Source organism: Enoplosus armatus, chromosome 17 (genome assembly GCF_043641665.1).
Source record: "Enoplosus armatus isolate fEnoArm2 chromosome 17, fEnoArm2.hap1, whole genome shotgun sequence".
Lineage (NCBI taxonomy): Eukaryota > Metazoa > Chordata > Actinopteri > Centrarchiformes > Enoplosidae > Enoplosus > Enoplosus armatus.
In genome coordinates, this window is record NC_092196.1 from 15,185,004 (window position 1) to 15,208,022 (window position 23,019).

Below are 23,019 nucleotides of genomic sequence, written 5' to 3' on the forward strand. Positions count from 1 at the left end.
CTCTTTTGTGTTTTTTATGGAGGCTTCAGTGGAAATTATTAATGACAACTCTGATTGGCTTCAGGGTGCAAATTCAGGAGGTTAATCTAGCTGTTTAGCATGGAGACCCATTCGAAGAGGGCACGATCAAATCCATCAGAAGAGGAATCTTGAAAGTTAATGAGATCAATGACATGCATGGCAGCATTTGGTAAAGAACGTTTTATCTTTCGACAGGCTCAATTCAAACCTCTTTGAACTAGTATGTCATATATTTCTGAGAATTTGGCCAGGAGATGTGAGTGAATGTCGTGTGATTGTAGTCCTGTGTGACCAGGACTTTACAGCTGGGCAAACTTTAGCATGACTCATCAGGTTATGAATTAACTGCCTGTATGTCACAGACTGCATTCAGGTTTTATTATTATTATTATTATTGATGGTGTTTGTAATGGAAACCCCAAAATGAGTGTGCTGCACTTATGTTACATCATTACTGATCAATATTAGGAGGACAAGAACACACCACAGATTTAGGGAACATATATGATTGTATACTATTACTTGACACCGTAAGCAGAAAACAGAAGATATCTCAAATAAATACTTGAAAATACTTAGACTTACTTTTATTTTGATGATCACAACAAAAATACTGACACAGAAAGAGCTTCAACTAACGGTAAACCTTTATCAGTGTTATAGCATGTCTTAATATAGCTGTTATTTTTTCTTCTCAGTTACGATACATTTATTCAGCAACATTTGCTACTGTTGCCCATGAACTTTTGTCAACAATAAGGAGATAAATTTCATTGCAGAATAATTGACAGGCTGATTTGATTATTCATTTGACATTTTGCTACAACTTCATGTTGAGAGCTCATTTGAACAGTAAAGCCGGTGGTTCAGTTTGAGCAGAAATTATGAATAAATAAGCAATCTAGATGATGAATATTCAAGCAATGTCATTAATGGAGGTCCGGAGTGGCTGAATGACAGGAAGGCATTATGATGATTGCTTGCTAATGACTTAGTTAATCAATTTATGCTGGTTGCCTGTGGATGAATTCATATGTCATGTATGTAAGAAACATGTTTTTTGTATATATTTGTTTTAAAGAAATGGCACTTGTTGTGACCCAACCCAAAAGCCAGCATGATGTGACACCATTCATATGATTATTTTTTAATGTCTGAGTTGTATATTATTCTATATTCATTTTGTCAATTTATACAATAAACATTTTGTTGAAGACACCCTCTTTTATATTTCAACATGTCTCCAGAGGTAGCCATTTTAAAAACAGCACTGTTTCTGTATGGCACTCTCAATCCCACTTGAAGTCTTGTCCCACGGTTTCATAGAATTTGATATTAAATGGCCTATAAAACTCCTGCAGCTGATCTATGACCTCCTGGTCGATCTGTACGTGAGTCCTGCCCTTGGATTTGCCGAGGCAGCGCGGCTGGCTGCTGCTCTCCGGCTTCTTCAGACAGGGGAAGCCTTTGGTTCGATTAAAGTAGAAGTGCTTGTCCGTGATTATTCGTTTCAGTCCTAAAAAGTCCTGAACGCGTCCCATTTCCCCAGCCGGATCCGTGATCAGCCGCTCCCCGCTCACAAAGTGCATCTGCGACAGGCGAAAGTACTGCAGCCAGTTTTCCAGGTGCAGAATATACATCCCAATCCGAATGGCGTTCCAGGAAGAGTCGACGAGACCCAGACTTCTGTTCTTAAAAGCCAACTCTTCAAACGTAGGGATGTCGGGTTTCTTGGAAAGAGTCTGTGTGTAGTCGGAGATTGCTCTTGTGACCGGGTTACGCACTACAACAATCAGCTTGGTCCCGTGGGACATGCCGGAGATGCGTCTGGGTGCCTCTCTGGTGACAAAGTAGCTGGGAGTCTTCTCTAATGTGATCTGGCTGTCGAGTGTTCGTGGCATTAGTCCCCTTGGGGGAGAAACAAAAGAAGAAAACACACATGGATGAGTCAGCAAGAGTTGTTGTTTTCCTGTCCAGCAGCATTTAAACATACCTTTTCTGTTCCATGGATGACAGTGACGTCAGAGGAATGCAAACAATAACTCCTTCTTGTATCACAAATACCAAGTATTAAAAACATATTAACATGTGTTGTGATGAATACACATCTGTACTCTATGTGGCATTTAGGATCTTAACATAATATAATGGTATACAAAACCCAAATAAACACAATGTGAATGTATTTGATCGATATTCATTGGTGACAGGACAGCTTGTACAATCAAAACATGCATCATAATTATCACCATCATGCTGCCAAGATAATGGCTTTGCAAACTACAGGCGAATGTTTCTATTTGTCATATTTGTCATGTGAGTTTTCCCTCCCAGAGTAATATGTCATTCTGCTTTGGCACTTTGGTTCAATAAAAGTTGATTAATGAGCATCTGATGTTGGCTGTTGAGACAATGAATGCCTTGGCCCCAATTCAGAGACCATCCATACTTTGTTCCCTGTTTCCACAGAAAAGGAACTCTGATGTCGCGTCAGCACAATAACCCTGCAGTTAGTACAATATAATACTATTAAACTGGTCTTTTACTTTTATGATTACAGAAGATATAGCACCTGGATTTCTCTATTTCACAGCATGTGAATCCGTTTCTGGATTTCAGGTACGTTACCACACAGTTCTGATGATTAAATATCACACTTTCTTTATTATTACTGGGGGAAGGCTTCGATTAAAACCTAACCTTTCTCAAAGCTTTCTCTCTCAAGGTACAGGTAGCCATAGGTTACCTCTAAAGTCTTGGAAATATTGATCCATTTAGCTTTATTTATGAATCCTAGGTTGTTGGCTTGGGTGCCTCAGGGCCACTAGGCAACTATTAATCTTTTATGAGAACAGCACCTTTTCAAGCAAACAGCTTTGCTACATACTAAAAAACTTGCAGCCATATTCCAGGAGGTGCAGCATCTAAACAGATCTTTGGTTGTGTGCTGAGGAAACTGTCTTCGTTATCTGGCTTGTCAGTTTCACACATTTTCACCATCCTCAGTGATGAAGATTTTGCCGATGAGAGGATCTTGTACGTGCCGGTTCAAATCTGCAACTTGTCGCAAAACTGGGCTGACAATGTGAACACATACAGTGAAAGGTCACAGCTGGTTCTGCTTAAAATAGTATATATACAGCTTGCCTGCTGCTGTAGACAACATGTTGACACATACTCCATAGCATGAGGCTACTGGGAATAAGATGTCCATAAATGTTCAGTGATGTTAACTGAAGAGGAGATTTCACTGACATTTTTGTCTCACACTGGTTGTTTGTGTTTGGATACAGAATACAAAACTCCAAGTAAGTCTGTCCATCAGAGGAAGTTGCAGCATATGCTAACGTACCTTGAGTTATTGATTGTTACAGTTGTTCTGTTTGTTTACTCCCAGTGAGTCTCAGCACTGGATAACGTACATGGCTGTTACACTGACCTTAGGGACGGATACAGACGAAGCAGAAATAGAAAAAAAACTGATGCATCTCAAGTTGAGATGCATGCGTCAATTATAATGACAGTGTAAAGACGTGTTAATGTAACATGGTGTTAGTTTTCCCTGCGACAGACGCTCTGCTTCTTTGACATGTTTCTGTTACGCTGTTGTTTGAGACTAAAGTTTTGACTTGAAAGTAAATATAACTTTTTGAATACACAAGTCATCACAGTCCTCCCCATAAGACCCCATTTACATTGGGTATTATCAACATGTGATCTGGATATCTCATCTTGATAAGGAAAAACACATGTTTGTGCAAGGTGTTAAAGAACACACTGCAGGTGGTCTGACTCGAACTGTGATTGCATCTCAGCAAAGTGTAAGTGCTTGAATGTAAACATATGTAGTTTTGGGTCACTTGCTGAAACGACTGAATTGAGATAAAGAGAATGCATATTAATAATTTATTCACCTGTAGTCGTCGGCTGTCCATTCAAATGATTGTTTAACTAACTGTAACTGCAGCCACGGCGAACAAGGTGCAACCCAACGATCAAAGGGTGTTTTTATTGAAATCAGGGCCATTAATAAGGGATGCTTTCATGTCAGCGGGAGCAGCGTGGACCAATAAGTTCCAAGTTGTCTGTCTTGGAGTGATATTAATGAGGAATACTGGGCCTGTAATATCTACAAACATTTTTTTGATTTAGTATTTTGTAGTTGGGTCTCATGTTCATGTTCATTTATCTGGTTATCACAAAATTAGCATCCACATCTGAGCCAGCTCTGCTATAGCTGATTTCAATGGCTGCATTAAACGTTAAATTGAATGGCCATATGTGACATACCAAACAGAACGCAAGTGATGAGCAGAGATTTACTGCTTTTGATAAACCATTTGCTTTGCTCACTCAAACACACGGCAGCAGCAGAAGCCTCATTTATGTATCTGTTCGTTATGGAGATAGCAGGAATCAGACCAGAAGGGGAACATGTGATACCTGAGGCAGGTGTCTGAACCAACCATCAGGATTTTTTTCTCTCCCCATGCCCCCAAGAAATTACCAGCACCGCACACAGCATCTGAAATTAAAAGATAAAATTGAAGGTCTTTATGGCGGTGGGTTCTGCTGTGCTTTTACTAAAAGCTGCTCAGCCCTTGCTTGGTAATGATTATTTGCAGTTAGAAATTCTACATGATTGTAATTCCAATGGAATTGCTTCGAGGGTAATCACTGCTGTTTCTGAAACTTTAACATCTTTATCAGTATGCATGTATCAGTAGAAAAAAACTTTAAAATGCGCTTCAATGTGAACTTCTTGCTTTGTGGGAGCGACAGCACACACACACACACACACACACACACACACACACACACACACTTTGATTAACTGACATTTGAGTGAAGTACTCTGATTGATTAACACCTTCTCACTCAGAGTCAAGACTAAATTCTTCGGGGTAATTTACACTCTTCTTCCCAATTCTCGGTGAAACTTTAAGTCAGGATGCATTACAGGCCTGGCGGTGACATTTTAATCACTCTGGGAAAATGAGCTCAGGTGTGGAAGATCTGTTCAATACTGTAAATGAGACCTGTTCCCGGTCAAATAGGAGAACATGGTTGAAAGCTAATTTGTTCTGGATACTTAAGCATTGCATTTGATGCTGTAATTACTCAATTCTGTAAGAGATATCAAATCGAACTGAATCGAATTTAACATTGCCTTTTAATGTTATTTAAATGGCATATCTGATATTTGGCTGGTTAATATTAATACTAGCAGCATTATTAATTAACCTTAAGTATTACAGTGGACACAGTGGACATCACAGGAAGTGTGTGAGGTGTAAGGCAGCCACTAATGGGCGTGTGCATGGTGGTCCTTCTATTGTGAGGTTTTTGATTTGTGTCCCTTCACGACAGGGAGACTTTACACTATGTGACAACCTATGTCTAATAGTTTCACTATAATATACTGCAGAAAAATGCCCTATATGAAAATAGATACGCAAACTCTAAAATGAAACGGACTTCAGAAGTTGCTTCTATTGTTGCTATTAAATATGACAAAGTAACCACTTTGTCTATTTTTAATTATACTACTGATGATTTGGTGTTATGTTTCATCACCGACTCCATAAGAAAGAAAACACAAAAACACAAGAATGAGCATCCTTCTGCAACTCTTACCTACAGGTAGTTTGGGTCAACAGTGGAAAGCATGACAGTCATTGCCACTCATTAATGAGCTGCGGTGTGCTGAAAGCTAGTCTGCATATTGTAGTGACCCTGAAAGAGCCTGCTGGCTATTTCGCTGAACAATTTATCTCTGTTGGCGCAGTGGAGGCAGGAGGTCTGGAGTTCACACTTAGTTCCCTCCGGATGCTGCTATATCATTATGGAGGAATAAGCCACAAACATGGAGGTCTTTATTTCAAAGTACCAAGGACTCCCCATTAAACCCAGATGCACCATTCTCCTGCAGTGTTCCAGTGGGAGAACATGCAGCAGCAGAGCCAATGCAGGACAGCAATTACACTGTTGTTGGCCAATCAAGTATTTATGCTATGGTCGAAGTATTTATATCTAAAGCAAGGGATTAATAGCAGTAAATTATTCCTTGTAATGATTTCTTTGACTTTTGCCTGCCAGTTAATATGTGTAAATTGCCCTGTTGTTCTGTTTCAGTCAGGCTTCGACTTCTCATGGGGCCCTAAAGGTTTAGTCATTCAAAAAAATTAACATTTGACTCTTTTGTATGTGCTGAACGAGTTGGGATGAGCACCTTCAACCCCTCCGGGGTCTGCTTCTACAGACAGCCAGTTCAGTTCATCAAGTTCGTGCTGGTCTGCAAAAAACCTCATCCAAAAACAGGACACGCAGTTCTTGGGCGGATATTCATTTGGCTGAATATGATCAGAAAGGTTCATTACAACCTGTCCATTACATTTTGATATTTCTTCCATAAAAATATATTTTGTCCTGTTGGTGGTTCTGGACTAAACATTAAGGGGTCTACAAATATAATAGGATTGTTCAGAGAGCATTAATATCTATAAATAATTTAGGGCAATGGCCAGTAGCAATCAAAATCTCCTTCTGTTTCAAACGAACCACTATTGATTGAGTACAATCAAACCTCACAGACTATGGGCTGTCTGTTGTTACATTACAGACTGCAGACTGTAGAGATCCGCCCCCTGTATGTGACACTCCATATGTATAAATAAAAAGGCTGCAAATCACCCACAGTATGTGCATGATCTCTTTCCCAGTGTGAAGACATGCAATGCAGTGAAATAGTGGACTGTTCAGCTCCAGACAAGTGTGTCTTATTGAACAACTTCAACTTCTAAAGAGCAAACGCAGACCATCAGGGATGCAGACCATCAGAACAAGTAAAGGTCAGCTTTGAATCATCTCCTTGTGAGCGATCAATGAACTCAGAATTTATTGGAGTCATTTCACTGTGATTGAACTTAAAACAGAATGTTGTATAATGTCCGTTCAAGGCAAGCTCTCAGTAAATCAAATACAAAGGGCTACACATGCAAAATGCAAGTCCCTTACAAAACAACAAACAAACAAACATCTCAAACACCTGTTCACATGTGAAAATGTGGCGATCACCTCCGTATTCACTGTCAAAACCAAGTCACTGCCAACCTGTCAAAAGTTAATTCATGTTTTCAAATTCAACATCCACAATCATCCAATAATCCAAATAGAAATTAAGGCAAACACTGATCTGACTGGGATTTAACTTAGAAACCATTAATCACAGAGTGAAGTGTTTCTGCAGGGGCAGAGAGATTTAGAGAATGGCCTTTACCTCCCGCTGGAAATGTTTGTCATTAGAAGAACTAATAATGAACCCTGCCCATTAAACAATATGCAGGCTCACAAGCTGACCATGGAGAGGCCCAAATCAAAGTATCCATTACATGCTGTGTTTGTTCGGTCTCAGGAGTAATTTAACAACAAAACAGTTAGGCGGTAAATTATATGAAAAAGTCTCCTGGGCTCTCATTGGCAGCGTGTTATCACAGTCAGCAGCATGCAGAGTAATGATGGTCACAGTCTTTGGCAAAACACAAAAAGCTTTGGTGGAAAGCCAAAAAGGTGACATTTTCCAGAAGAAATCAGAGGTACTGCAAAGTCAAATAATATCATATGCAGCTTCAGACTGAGCTACACAAAAGCATGCAACAGTCCTACCAAGAGTAACAACGTATTACTGAACACAACCACAAAAACACAATGCAAATACTGTGCAAGTTGGACTTATATACTAAAATGTTGTGGTCTGGTCAGTAAAAGCTCTTAATAAATGAGTGTCGTGGTGTGCACTGTCCCTACAGCCTGGCATAGCAGCTTCAGGGTGAATGCTTTTCAAGTATTAAACTTTTGTCTTGTCTCAGTTGTAGCAAACTATTTTTTGTTCATTTTGCTTGATGTAATATTTTACTTGATGTAATATTTTTTATATATATTTATCATCATTAGTCACGTTCTGATTTGAGGGTTTTCAAATCTCTTCTTTTGCAAACTTTCTTTCCACACTTATAGAAACCGACTCAGGGAAAATGTGTTTCATACAAACCATTTGTCCTGAAATGTCCTGAAAAGCCAATACCACACACACTTTCTCCCTGCCGTCCAAACCCATTAACGGTTTGTATTACTCAGGTAGACTGTGCAGAGCAAATGTTCTTATGCTGCATGATTCTCATAATGTCTGTGCCACTGCACTTCCTAAAAATGGCATCTTCCTCTTTCTCGATATGACAGCGGAGATCCAGTTTCCACTGGAGAGGCTGCTCCATTATTAAAGAATCACTCACTTAGATTACAGCTGTGATGACATCTGATCATTAATCACCAGCAACAGACGCCTGCCGCCTTGAAGGTCTATTAAGAGTTAACAAAGAGCAGTCCAGACGATTGCTGTATTCGTCTGGCAATCCTGCGGCCAATTCAGAGAGGTGAGGAACAGAGGTGAATAACAATCCAGCGCTCTGAGAATCCAGCATCTATTTCTTAATTCAATTGAAAACAAATTGGTTAAAAATAGCAGACTGACTGAGCCAGACATTTCAGTAGAGGTCTTTTTGACGTCAGGCCTGTCCTCAGCCACATAATAGAATCAAGACATATTTATAGCAGGACAATAAAGTCCTGCTATACTGAAAAGAAATTGCATAATGTATTTGACCTTGAACCAAAACCTATTTAATCGCTGTCATTCCAACACTAGGCTCTTGTTTTCCTTGAAATAACAATTATTCATGGTTTGGTCTGCAGAGGGAAATGACTGACACTTGCTCCCCCTGAACAATAACACGTTGAATTGAGCTGAGCTACGAGCTGTCACATTAACATGTGGCACAGGAAAGTATCCACGGACATTGAAATGAAGACGCTCAGAGAGATGGGAAAGCCGTCTCAGATGCACAGTCTCAGATGAGGCTAACTGCTTATTCTGTGTTATTTTCTGATGAATTTACAGCTGATTTCAACTGATGAACACATACAATCAAGTCTGTAAAGGCTCTCTGCAATGCTGTAGTATCATCTGTGTGGCAGTTAAAATGGTTTATAATCTTATAATTCACATCAAATGGCCGTCATGATAATAACATTGTGACACTGTGAATGCCTTAATCAGTGATGTTTTACAGCAGCATCTTAACTGACAGGAATGGAGATTTCTTGAATTTGCATCAACACTGGAGCTCTTAGAAGTTCTTTCTGGCTCTACGGTATAGCCTCTAGCAATGTGACAGTCAAGGATATTTATAAATGGAGGGCGGACAGTCCACACACCTTTAGTAGTCTTACTCTTCACACACAGATGGTGGGAAAGTACAAAAGGAGACAGAATTAGGGAGACACGGGAGGGAAAGCTCAGACAGGATTTGATCCCGGTCAGTAGGGACACACTGGGTTCGCCAAAGGGCTAAAGTTAACAAGCTGACAATCTCTAAGAGTGAGCTGAGGATGCTGACTGCTGGATATTTCCAGAATCACAATGTCTCCAGAATGATAGAGTTCGACTTATTTTGATATGTTGCAGGGACTACTGAAGCCCAAATTGAATACAAATGAAGTTACAAATCAGATAGCTGTCATCAGTCATTTATTGCTTCACCTACAGCAAGTTTTGTGACTTCATTAACACCCCTGTTTCCTAAAACCTTCGTCTATATGCTACTAAATGGTTTTGCCACATATGTTTTGGAGTAAAAGTACAATAAATGCTGCCTCCATTATGCTCACTGGACAGCACAGGACTATGAGATGGGAGAGTGAGTCTTGTCCTTCAGGCTACTTTACATTTTGGTGAAGAGAAGATTTTGGTTTCTACTAAGTATTTAAAAAGTAAATGCAGCATATCTTGTCCTTTAAGTAAGTCTGGACTTTTTTAATATTTAATCAAAACCTGCATCATTCTAATCTTAACCAAGTGTTTTGAGTTTCCTAAACATAACCATAAAAATATTAATGATTCTATAGTTGTGATATGGTGTCAGTGACAGGTTCAGTATGAATATTTTGCACTTTTGCTGCTGCAAATTAATAGTATATGAATGTAATTTTATGAGACATGGTTGTTTTCAAAGGTAGTGCAACTAATTTAATAAAAATAAATGGCATAATTTGCAAATTGCTGGAAAGTGCATTCATCCCATTCAAACTGTGATCTACAGCGGAGGCGGGAATGTGCCATTAATGTGCAAGTTGAGTCTATAGATACTTTCTGAGAAGGCTGTGGAGTTAGTATTTCTAAATATCAGCTTGGTAACATGCTCAAAATGATAGTGCTAACATGCTGATGCTAAGCAGGTATAATGTTTATCATGTTGACCATCGTAGTTTAGCATGTTAGCATGCTACCATTTGCTACTTAGCACTTATCAAAGAGTACAAATGAGGTTGATGAGGATGTCATTAGTTTGTATGTATTTAGTTATTGGACAAATTGACATTTTGACCTGTTGATGGTGAAATTGAGGGATCATCACAATTATTACAATTCATCTTGGGGGGGAAATTAATGTGCGTACCAAATTACATGGCAATTCAGCCAACAGTTGTTGAGACATTTCAAACAAAACCACAAATGTGAACCTCGTTATGGTGCTTGAAGAAAGGTCACTTAAGTTTTTATGATCAACTGTCTGCGCACCATGAATGTCTGTATAAAATCTTGTGGAAATCCGTCTAGTTGTTGAATATTTAAATCTGGACCAAAGTGGTTGACAGATAAACTGACCAACTCATGACTGGTGCAAGTTGTGAGAGCTTATTATATGAAATACGAGACTCTTCACGCCATCGAGGTTGCCAGATTGAAGTAGCACTATTGGTTTCTTAATTACATATACAGTACTAGAGCTTTAGCATGTGACTGGTCTACAATGTATGCATGATTACATTATTTCTATTAAATGAATAAAGCACCATCTCCCTGTGTTTCAGACTGGTCTCATTGGGGAGACTTCTAAAAAAGAGTTGTTTTGTAATTAATGTTAACCACCGCATGTCTCAGAGCTGCACTGAAATGAAGACAGCTCATTAATAATGCAGAGTTACGCCTTACCATCCTTCGCTGTATAATGTGCAGTTTTCTGTGTTAAATGAGAACCATCTAACTTTCAGTCCTCATCAACCTTTCTGATGATACTGTTCCAGAGCTCCCTGCCTCCCCGAGCCAATTAATGTGGACCTGGAGAATATTTGTAGCTGCAGTCTCTCATACAATTTCAGCCCTTCTCAGGGAATCTACGGGAAGTGCTTCTGACTCCTGTGAAATCAATAGAGCTGAGATGCCCTTTTAAGTCTTGATGGTATATGGCGACGTGTTTTTGTTTGATCTTTATGATTCTGTAGAGAATGGAAAAAGTGGCGAGAGAAGTGTGAGGAAATTGGCGGCAGGGAAATGTCTGTTTTATCAGGTACTGTATGTTATGTAAATATCCTCGCGCAAAATAAATGAGGCCACGTGTGTGTTCTGTTCAGGAGGCACAGTAATGAACACTGCACCATTTTTCTTCTGAGGCAAAATGATCTGTCACACGCCTAACGTAACAGGACAGACTGTGCAGAAGAAGTGGCCAGCACACTGAAACTGACGAGAGTTAATTTGGTGTCACATGTTGTGTGTGTGTCTGTCTGTTCAACAGACATAAGATACTGACAAGGAGTTAAAATGTTTTATTTTTTATCCTCTTCAGAACAGAGTATGTGGAGTTTTAACTGTTTAACACAGAGAGATTAATACTGAAAATGAAATGAATTTGTTTGTCCATTGTTACCTTGTGATGACACCAGAGCCTCTTGCAAATCGCTGATGAATCCCACAATACTTCACAACATCATCAAACTACGTCTTTTGTTATTGTTTTGATAGAGACCCCTAACGGTAGACAAATTAACATAAAATGAATTAATGGCGTCAATTAATCATTGTTGGATAGATGAAAAGCGTAGAGATAAGTTTGTTTAGTGGACCTACTGTCCCCAAGGTCAAGAATGAACCTTTATGCTCAAACTTTGCTATTCTTACATCCTTTTGATAGCATGTTAGCAGTTAACAGCCGTAGAGTTACCATGCAAGATGCTAATGTTAGTATGCTACGTATGGGTTCAGACTGATGGGATAAGGTCTTTAGTTTCAGAGATATCGTGCCATAAAGTGGAAGTTGAGGGCGTGTTGGTGGCGCTAACAGAACAGTCAATGGATGAACAAAGAAAGCAGGATTCTTCCTCTGAGGATCATGAAAATCTGCTTGCCAGAGGTCCATGATTGAAATGTTGTTATTCCCATAAACGTAACAATATTAGTGTGGGTGAGTTTATTTAAGACTACACAGACTAAAAAAAATAGTAAGTAAATATAAGTAAATAGTCTGATAACTGATAACTTGTTCACAAAGCAGAGCGACACAAGTCAAATTTACAAATACATTATGTTACTTGCTATAGAGACAAATGTGACAGTTAATCAAAATAGAGATACTTTATGTGACGCGCTGCCAACAACCCAAACATTGTGACAGATAATCACTGAGGGCCGGTCTAATACAAAGAACATCACTCAGTCACTCGTCAAGCTGAATAATAGCTGCTTCAGCCTGAATTAAACCAGACTTTGTGTCCATGGTGTTGTTTAAGTATTTATCTTGACTATATGAACTGTCAGCTTGTGACAAGTGTGCAATATTCCAGCTTTGTAATTTTCCACAAGTGGCATCATATCAGCGTGGGACCTCGATTTATCTTTGCCTAAATTTAGAGTGACACAGAAAAAGAGATAGAAACACGCTCCACAGCTCAGTCTGCTGCGTTCACATCTTTGAACTGGTTAACTTCTGTTACTACAATGTGTTGTGTTGGTGTTTGTTAATAAAGAAAGGCCCTTGAATATACTGTGTCTACATTTGGCCTTGTGTGTGCATGTATAAATTAATCAACACCTTCACTACTGAAAATCAACATCCAGCTCATATTAAATGTCTTCATGGGCCGAGGTATTTAACAGGCACTCTGGCTCGTTCTGTTAAGAGTTATAAAGCCCGGCATCTTTGTTTGTGAATGTTTCTAAATCAATTTCATTTGTGAAACACCCACAATAATAAAGACCAACTGTCTGAAGTAACCCTTTAGGGAGTTTTACTTTAAAAAGCATGCCAATAAAATGACATCACAGTGTAAGCTTGATGACCAAGTACAATACATGGAAAATTAAGATTAATATCAGAAGTTTCAATTAAAAAGAGACCTTAATATACATGCAAATTATTGAGCAAGTGTTTACTTTAAACTTCTGATCAGGGGACTCTGGAGTGTTTTTGTGTCGTCCATGAATGCATTTTTGTAATATTAGAGCCTTTGGTTCATTAGTCTGAAGATGAAAAGGACTGATTCTCTTTTCAGGAGTATGGAGCAGCTTTTGAGATAACTCTATTGTACAGCCAGTCTTTGTGTGGATGTGTGTGTGTGTGTGTGTGTGTGGTGGATTGTCTTGCATCTACATGAGTACACTTCACACTGACATTATCTACAATGCATTTTAATTTATTTTGTACATTTATCTTCTCTCAGAAATTAGGACACGACTGACTGTGAAGTTTAAGTTAAAACAAACTTACACAAACATGCACATCCTGTAATTAAATTGATAATACTTGTTGAAAAAGCTGAAAACTGAGGCTGCTAAAAGCCAAAGTAAAACAAAAAACCTAACTGTGTGCTTGTCTAACCGGGATATGAGCAAACTATCAGCTGAGACATGATGGGCAGGTATTCATATGTATGATAATTTGCTGCAGCCTCTGCTGTTCATTCCTGCAGCGCAGCTTCAGAACAGACTTCATCACTTGTTCCATGTTCTTGGAAGCAGTGCTCTGTGGTCTGTTCCTGCCACACTGGTCGCACTGTGAGCAGGAAGCTGTAGGCAGCCCCAACAAGCAGACAAAACGTAACATCAAGCCTTTTTGGAGAACATTTGCAGACTTGAGTGCAACATTTTTAATCACTGCATACTCAGTTTGGCACTGATCTTTACGTGTTTTTGTTGAGTGGAACCTTGAACTTTCTGCTTCAATATAAGCTTAACAGACAATAGGTTAGAAATAGAACACATGGATTAGGAAGGTGTCTTGTCTGTAGATTAGATTCAACAGGAGCCATCTAGACAGAAACCTAGTGAAGAAGTGACAGCGGGAGAGAAAGACAGAGGTGGTGGCTCTTACCAATGTAAGAACATTTTGTGCCCTGGTGGAGCCAGTTTGAAGCCGGCTGATGACCGGGGGCTGCCTGTGTCATCTGTGCTGTTGGATGTGATTGTTTGTGTGAACTGATCCTACATCAGCCTCATGGAGCTGTCTGTTCAGCACCATGCAGCTCTGCTGACAGCTAACATCTGGAGTGCTGAGAAAAACAACATTGCACTGACTAAAAAGCAGAATTAAACTTATATGTTAGTTATTTCAGTGGTGGTATGCTACTTAGGTATGTGTGCAGGTGTATTTGCATGTGGGTGTGTGTATGTGTGTATGTGTAGTATCCCCACCAACAGACATGGTGCCTGTATGTACACTGCAGCCAAATGTGCCCCTTAAAATGAATTATAGGCCACTGAGAAACTATAAAATATTTCAATGACTCTTGTATTCCTGCTTTTCAGAAAGCGAGTTAAATGAACATGTTCAGGACCCCATTCATCACCAGCAGAGCGGGGGGGGGGCTGCACGAAGTGAACGCATCTATGCAGAAATATAAGAAGACATCTATCTCAGAAAGACTGCAAATCAATCCTTCAGTGTGTTTCATTTGTTCCTCACCTGTACCAGTCAAGCCCTCTGTCATAGTTTCTGTCGAAGAAGTGCGGCTCTGTTCCGAGTGCGCGCACATCTGGATGTATCCGGATGAACTCCAGCACCGCCCTGGTGCCTCCTTTCTTTACACCGACAATTAACGCATTTGGCAGCTTCTTATTCCCATACTTTTGCGGAACACTCGTGTTTCTCAACTTCATGTCAGTCCAGTGACTTCCAGACGAGGCAGGGGCTTTGCTCTGGTCGCGGAGGTCGGTTGATCCTCGCTGGGCAGCGGACTCATCCAGAGCGGACCTGACTTCCAGCGAAGCGCAATTGTCTAATTTTCCAAGAAGTTTCTTCCCTCCTGCGTTCTTGCTCGGCGGGCATCTTTTCCCCTCATAACCCTGGCTTGTCATGATTGTGCTGCGACAAAAAAGAATACTATAGCATAAATAGGTGCAGGACAGTGACACAGTGAATATGAAGGCGAATCTGGCGCTGAATCTGTTCGTAGATGAGAGGAACCTATGTGCCATGTCTCCATGGGTTCAAAGTGCTGCATGATTTTCCATCGGAGGCTTCCTCCTCTCTTGGTCTGCAGTCGGAGTCTGGCAATAATATAGGTTCTAAAGTCAGACAGACAGGCATGTGAGGATAGGGGTGGCTTCTCCAAGGCACCAACTGCGCATAAGTCGCATTATTTCTTTTCATAGGCTGCTGAACTGTGCGAGAAAACTTGATTACGATTACAGCAGCTTCCAAGAGACTAAATGGGCCATTCTTCCTCTAAACAAGTTTTTCTTAACTAATTTGAAGAGAGTCATTAGGTTCAATTACTGATGTCACTGTCTTAAAACGAATCCCAGAGGAATTTGACGCCCATCTCTGTCCTCCTTCTCCTTGTTTTGTGTCGCAAAAGTCCAGCGTGTCCTCGGTGCCCCGAAAACTCTCACCAGCGCGATTGTTCTGCTCGCCTCCGAAGGGATTTCACTGCTCAGCCCACCTTTCCTTTTCATAATGAAGTTGTGAAGATATATGCACTTAGGCTGCCGGCTATAAATATTTAATCAACCCTCTGACGTCATGCACATGATCATAATTCTATATGCGTTTTGTCTTTTAAAGGAACATCCCGAATATTTTAGGTAACATCATATTTTCAATTTAACGATGCCAGTAATTTATGTAGAGACTCCCTCCATGACTTCAGGGTGTCAGAGCTGCTGTTTGTGTGGTAACTGAGCCGTATGACAGGGAGTTCCATAATCTTCAATGTATTAATAACACCTCTAATTTCAGAGGAATACACCAGAAACACCTAGGTTATGAAAGCAGCTATCAACAGTTTTGTAATCAATTTTCTGCTGCGAGCAACACATTTGCTTTCCACTTGAAACAGAATGATTCATCGGGGCTGAGCATACACACACCTGGGCACTGGCAGCCTCTGAAAGTCAAGATCACACTCGGTCCTGTGTGTTGCTGCGATGCAGCCTGGATGCAGGAATGCAACGTTTTAAGCTTGTTCAATGTCGTGCTTAAAGTTTGTTTCATTAGGAAGGAGTGAGTAGCTTATCCGATGTCTGGAGAAACAGCAGCTGCAATATTGTGTAATGTTTTTTCACTCTCCTCTCTGGAGACTTCTGACTTACATTTACGAGCTTATGAGTAGAACTTCTTTTCAGTTATGAAAACCATGTGAGTAATATTTGTCTAACATTTTTTTAAATATAAACCACATCACATCACAGATGTTGTTTAAACCAGGTACAAAGCACAAACAACAAATAATCACAGTAGGTAAATTATTTTTTTCACCTCAGTCCTTATTGTTCCATGACACACATAATCAACACCAATCAGTTCATAAACAGTCCGCGTTACTGTGGCCATGATGTATTTCACAGTCAAACCTATAAACAGGCCGTCTTTCAGTAGTAGGTTAAACCAGCTGGCCAGGTCACAGTGTATTGTCCATGTGCTGGTGCCAGTGTATTTACATACAGTAGGTTGGTGTGAAGACCTACCACACGAAGCAACAAATAAGCCGACTGAGTGATTCATGTGTCATTGTCTCTTGAGGTCTCTGTGACCTCTGGCTGTGTGTCAGAAAGTTCTGGCTGCTTGCCGGGCTGGTCTGCAGACAGTTTGTGTCACCTCTTGAGTGTCATATCCAGTAGTGACATTTCCGGTAGTGTCATTGTACACAAGCATTTGTGCTGGAGTCTCCATTCTGAACTCCTCTGGTGCAGCACCAAGTGCAGGCTGATGTACTATATCAATATCATTGGAGGTGCAACATTTAGCTCTCCAGGCTGGTGGTGGTGTCTCATCTATGATCCAGTTATGTTTCTCCTCATCTGAGCTCTCTGAGTGCTCTGATGTTACATTTGCTTTAGTCTCCTTGTGTGTCTTTCTTTGTTGAATATGAAGTTTTTGCCCCCCCCCCCCCCACAGTGCTTTTGGCTATGGCAAAGTGGCAAAGCATTACATGGCACCAACATGTAAAGAGGACTCACTAAAATATACTCATACTCATATACTCCCCTGCTTTTGCTTTTCCCCTGGCTGACTGAAAGTTGGAATTTTGTTAGATTCGCACAGCTTCAATGGAGTTGTGAAGGCTGTTTTGGTCCAGTACACAGAAGGGTTTCCACCAAGACCATCAAGTATCTCCTGAATGTGTGGTAAAAGGTTGCCTACTGTATCTAGAATCGTCTTTTCATTAAGCCAACTGTAGTCAGCACATAGTCTTAGACTCTTATCCTAACTTACTAACACTTGCAGATGCATATCGGGAGGTGGATTTGTGGATGAAGCCTTTGTTCAACAAGTCCTGGATGTGGTTCTTTATCTCCTCATGCAATGGTCGAGGTATGGCTACTGGGACTAATGTCCATCTTTAGGTTTTTGATGTAGCCCACTTGGCAAATGCACCTGATTCCTCTCTGAGCATTTGTTTAACCGCCACTTGTTGCCAAGTGGTCCACATTTGGGTCCAACTGTTTTCTTGGGGATCACTCTGAGACTTTTCTGTGGTGGATTAGCGAGTCTTAGAGTTTTCAACTACAACTGAATTAACCTGGTGTTCCTCTGGGTACACCAAATAACAGCCATCCTCTGCATGCTCCCTAAGTTTTAAGTTTTTGGACTCAGTCACGTTTTGTGCGAGGGTTGTATGAGTGAGAGGGTTGGTCTTTATGTTTAATATTTGACATTTCAAAGGTGCTGAAGGGTTGTGAGTCTTCTACCCCCGCCTTGCAGGGCTTACAGGCTCTGTTGGTGAGTTCAGGTTTGGGTATGGGTCATTTTGGGACTTTGATTCTGAGGCCATGGCACGTCCCCCAGTCACAACTTCTGCCAGTTTCCCAATGCTTTCTGTTCCTCCCCTACTCTGCACCCTTTAGCCCCATGTGGTTCACTACCATTACTACCCCAGGCTCAGACTACCAGCTGGTCTTCTATGTGAGTAGCAGTAATGTGCCACAGAGCAGCTTCTTCTGTCGCCTTTTGGCAAGTGCAATAACTGTGTAACTCAAAAGAACAAAATGTTAAAATAAAAAAAAAATCTCTTCACCGGTTCCACACATGGCTGAATCTTCCTGTCTCAAATTGGCTTTTTCCATGAAGTTTGGGATCCATTTGCTGTGTGTGTTGTATGGACGTCCTTTTGAAGCGCCGTCGTAGCAACAACAATGATGTGAAGCAGCTAGAAGTGAAAGAATTCAGAGCAAAGTTATGTAGCAGTATGCACTCACAGCTTCAAGGCAAACAGTTCTTAAAAAAGGGTAAAGCACAAAAGTGAAAGAAGTTGGCTACTTGAAGTTGGTACTTATATACTTAGCAAAGAGTGAAAAACAGAAGAGGTGCAAGGAGGTGAAGGTGAAACACTCTTAAATAGAAAATGCAGACACTCAAAAACCAGCCTCTGCCTCCTTCTAACTGAATTATTTCAGTACATCTGCACTCAGTGCTCATAAAAGTCATATTTGACATTAAAACAACAGCAGTGTCCTCACAGAAACAGAAAAAAACCTAAAAAGAAACTGTAAAACAGCAAAACATTCAAGGTCTGGGATCTGTTATTATTCCCTTTTTTGATCACTAACTTTAGTTTATTACAAATTAAAGAAGGATGTAAAGACATTTTATGTTGCGTAGACTAACTGCTTCCAATGTAGTAAAGTGAATCCTTTCAGGGGAACATTCAGAGGTGCTTTGTGAATATTGTCACGTTACGTATACAAGTAAAATATCTGAGATTCAGTGCTGCTTAAACAGACAACAGTCTTGGCTCCCTGGGGTTTACCGCCCCACTGCAACACTATACTCCGTGAAATAAACAAGTGGCAGGTTTTTTACACTACTAAAGCTTATACACTTTTTATGAAGTCATCCGTCAGGCCCCTTGAGCAGACAGCATCGTTTCACCTGCAGCTCATGTTGAATGATGTCAGAAAATGTAACCAGCTCCAAAAAGTTTGATGATGTACAGCCATGTGGACACAAGCAATTCCTCTCTAGCTCTGTCGTTTTTCACTTCATGTCTCTCTGGTTTCAGTTCAGAGTTTTAGAAATAAAAATAAACAAATAATACATTTAGATAAGATTAGATTAGAACCACATCCCTCAATTCTACCAATAAATGCTGCAGTGAGAAAACAGAATTGTTATAATTCCTAATTACTGAGGCTTTAACATCATTTTTGATTCTCGGCTGCTGCCATGTAGTTTACCAAGCTACTGTATCAGCCGTCATGTAGATCACACAAGTCCATCAAGGTCAAAATAGCTGAAATATATAACTAAAATGTTGGTGCTGAAACCATTTTTCAATTCAAAGGGACTGCAGAAACTGCAAGAAGAGCTCCAGCTCTTTCACACATTACTGTTTTGATGTGTCACTCTAACGCTGTGCGTGACAGATTGGCATTGGACAGCAAGGACACTCATATTTGTAGCTCGTATCAGTGAATATAGACTGAAATTCAAGGACACAAAAGGAGATAATTTTTAAAAAATCTGTATATATGTATATTTTCTTGCGTTACTATAAATCTCTTTTTATGATTCTTAGTGTCCAATTTTGAAAACCTCTTGGCTTCTGGCTTCATAATCTGTCTGCATTCATGGGTGAGTGGTTCACATTGTTGTCATTTTCACAGGGGCCTCAGTCTCTCAAGCTTCCAAAGCAATAGAATTAATTTGTAGTTAATGGTTAAAGTCCTATAAATTGGCAATCAATCCTGTTAAGTGACTCATTGCTTTTACAATAACCTCACATAGTGACTTCACTGCTGTATCAGGACCAAAGCTTTCACTTCTCACTCCACACACACAGAAAGAAGCACACAAAACTCCTTCACCTACTTAAAGTCTGCTCACATCAGGTACTGAAAGGGCCTTTCCAAAACACTTTCTAGAACACGGACAACACTGCACTTGTCTGCCCTCACATCCTTCACCTAGTGAAAGATGAAGTCCTTCCCTCGGAACAGCATCTCAAGACAGTGGACTGCAAAGCATCCAGTACAGGGTTTTTGGGATTTTCTTTCCTAATGATGCTCAAAAACGTGACCAAACACACCTCCCAGCCACATGTACACACACACAGTACACATATGCAATACACAGGAATGGAGGAAGAAGCCCATGTTACTTAAAGCTCACACTCAACAGGAAAAACCTCAGGTTTTAATGATAGAAAGCACTGAAATTACATATTAAGAATATGTGCAATTAAGACTGCTTGCCATCCCCAGCTGGGAGAACTCTGAAGAAGCTGAACTCTGAAAGGTTTTTGGTATTCTGTGCAAATGTATGCAATTCCAATGAGTGATAGAGCAGAATATTATAAAACTCTTGTTTGATGTGTGCAGGTATCCCAGAAATTGCTCCTAAATTACAAGCTTCTGCGATGTGTGATAGTTTGTCATGCAGCAAGTTTTCAGAAAATATGACATTTGTAGGGCAGCATCCTGACAGAGCTAACGCAAACACAGCCCAATCACATATTTGGTTTTCTGCAAATACCTAACCCTTTTCATGTGAAATTAATATTATATCAACACAGCAATCAACACCTTAAAAAAAAAACTTTTTCCTGTTGACTTGTGTTGGCCACTTGCTGCTAAATGCCAATTAACCTGACATACTATCTCTTTGCTGCTATATTAAAGCGGCTAAACTGTCAGCTTTGCCCTGGCTGAAGCTCATGCTTCCAGCAGAGAATATTGTCCCCAGGGATTCAAATAATCTTTTCCTTTTAAGTTGATATAAACCACTGAGAATAAGCAACCTTGCCAAGCTTCTGCACTGCGGCGCAGCGGAGCGCCCCGTGGTAATGAAACACCTTCTCTTTCTTCTTGCCGTCATCCTATAATGCCAAGGATATCAGGATATCTCACTTTTTCATTTAGTTTTGTGCTATTCAGAGATTATAGGATCACAGTATCAGTATGATATCAGGACTTGACAGCATTAAGTTATTCCACCCACTCTGACATTATACAGCTAAATTATTTGGCACACTGCAGGCTGTAGTTTTGTAGATAAACTTGAAAAAGATGCCAGCGTAAGGACAAAATAACTATTGTTTCTTTAAAAAAAAAAGTTTGACAGCGATGATGAGTTTCAGAATTGGTTGTACAGGAAAATGTGTCACCTTTATTTGTGGTAAACACCCACTCAGTGTTTCCTACAGATTCCTATCTGTCTGGTGGCAAATCGGATGGAGAGTCGAGATGACTGTGTGTGTCTTCACAATCCTGCTTCAACCTAAAAAAAACTCCACTGGAGATCGAGTTAGTCATTAACTCAAAAATATACACCTCAAGTGCTGTAAAAGCTAAAAATGGTTAGCTAAAAACTATCTAAAATGTAGAGTTACCCATGCTGCGTAAAAAAAAGCCCTGTTGAAAATCTTGCCTTTGTTCTCTTAGTCAATATTTGTTTTATTTAGTTATTTATTGGTTTATTTAACAGAGACAGTGCACATTAATAAACATTACTGTAAATGCGCCAGGTAGTCAAGAGGCTATTGTTCATGTGTAGTCCCTGGACAGATGTTACAAAGTGACACTAAAAACAGAATATAAGATAAACATTACAAAGTTATTGACATAATTTATAAGCACGCAGAACAATATTAAAAATAAACTAGAATATTATTGTCAGTAAAAAACATCAGTCAGGACACCATTAAAACATGCAACACAGAGGCACATAATAAGACATACGAAACATTGAAATGTGGGATATGTTAATAGAAATGTGGACTAAATAAGACAACACTGTGCTGCATTGTTCACTGGCTATTGAAACATGCAAAGCAGAAGCACGTACAATATATATATATATTGTATATAGGTACATGAGGACAGACTGCACATGTACCATCATATTAATGAAACCATCTGCAGAAGTGGGCTATTTGACTGGACCAGTTAGGAAACGGTACTTCAGGGAGAAGAGCAGGAACAAGAGGCACAAAGGGAACACTGCGAGTTCCAGTAATGTTTTGTTGCTTTGAGACTGCACTGTTTTCTTTGAGAAAAACCTCCCCTCCCTCCACTGAATCCATAACAGTGTTATACAACCACTGAACAAACCCAGTTCATCAAAATGTCCACGCAGTGATACAAATGTGGGCTGCTGTAAATCAGTGGTGAGTTGATCTCATTGCTGCTTCTTCCAGTAGAAGAAGGAGACTCGTTCTGCTCTTTCTGTTTTAGTTCAGACTTTGAGTCTTTTTCTGCCATCAGTCACTCCGTGCACATTTCAAACAATTAAACAGGATCCAAGGACTGACGGAATAAAATCTTAGAGGGCAGTAAAATAAAGCAGTTTTCACACCAACGGACCTCTTTTACAACAGCCGTTATACCGTGCCATCAAAATGAATTCCACAGGGACATAAAGAGGTTCATTGTCTGCATGTAGGTGTTTAAACATGACACTGATTTGTCAACACACTTTATGATAATTATTGTTGGATTTATTAACAGTTTTACTTTCAGCAGTTCTTTTTTTACACTTAGAGTAATCAGCTACTGTGCTGAAGCTTTGCTTGGTAGGATGGAGGTATGGATGGATAACAATACTTACAGGCCCCCAAAAAGGGTTTTAGCCGGCTGCAATCATTCCTCCTGTTCATATTGGCTATTTAAAGATTCTTTCCTAATGCACTTCCATTATAAATAATGGCAGATAATATCCAGAGTCTTCT

The 23,019-nt window shown here is 40.0% G+C and overlaps 1 protein-coding gene across 1 annotated transcript; it reads right to left on the minus strand.

Moving 5' to 3' along the window:
• Positions 1-1,310: 1,310 nt before the first annotated feature.
• hs3st2 (heparan sulfate (glucosamine) 3-O-sulfotransferase 2) lies at positions 1,311-15,328 on the minus strand. Its single transcript, XM_070923048.1, has 2 exons — positions 14,817-15,328; positions 1,311-1,929 (listed from the first exon to the last, which is right to left on the minus strand). Exons 1-2 carry the CDS (start codon positions 15,326-15,328, stop codon positions 1,311-1,313), a joined length of 1,131 nt encoding a protein of 376 aa, XP_070779149.1.
• Positions 15,329-23,019: the final 7,691 nt, after the last annotated feature.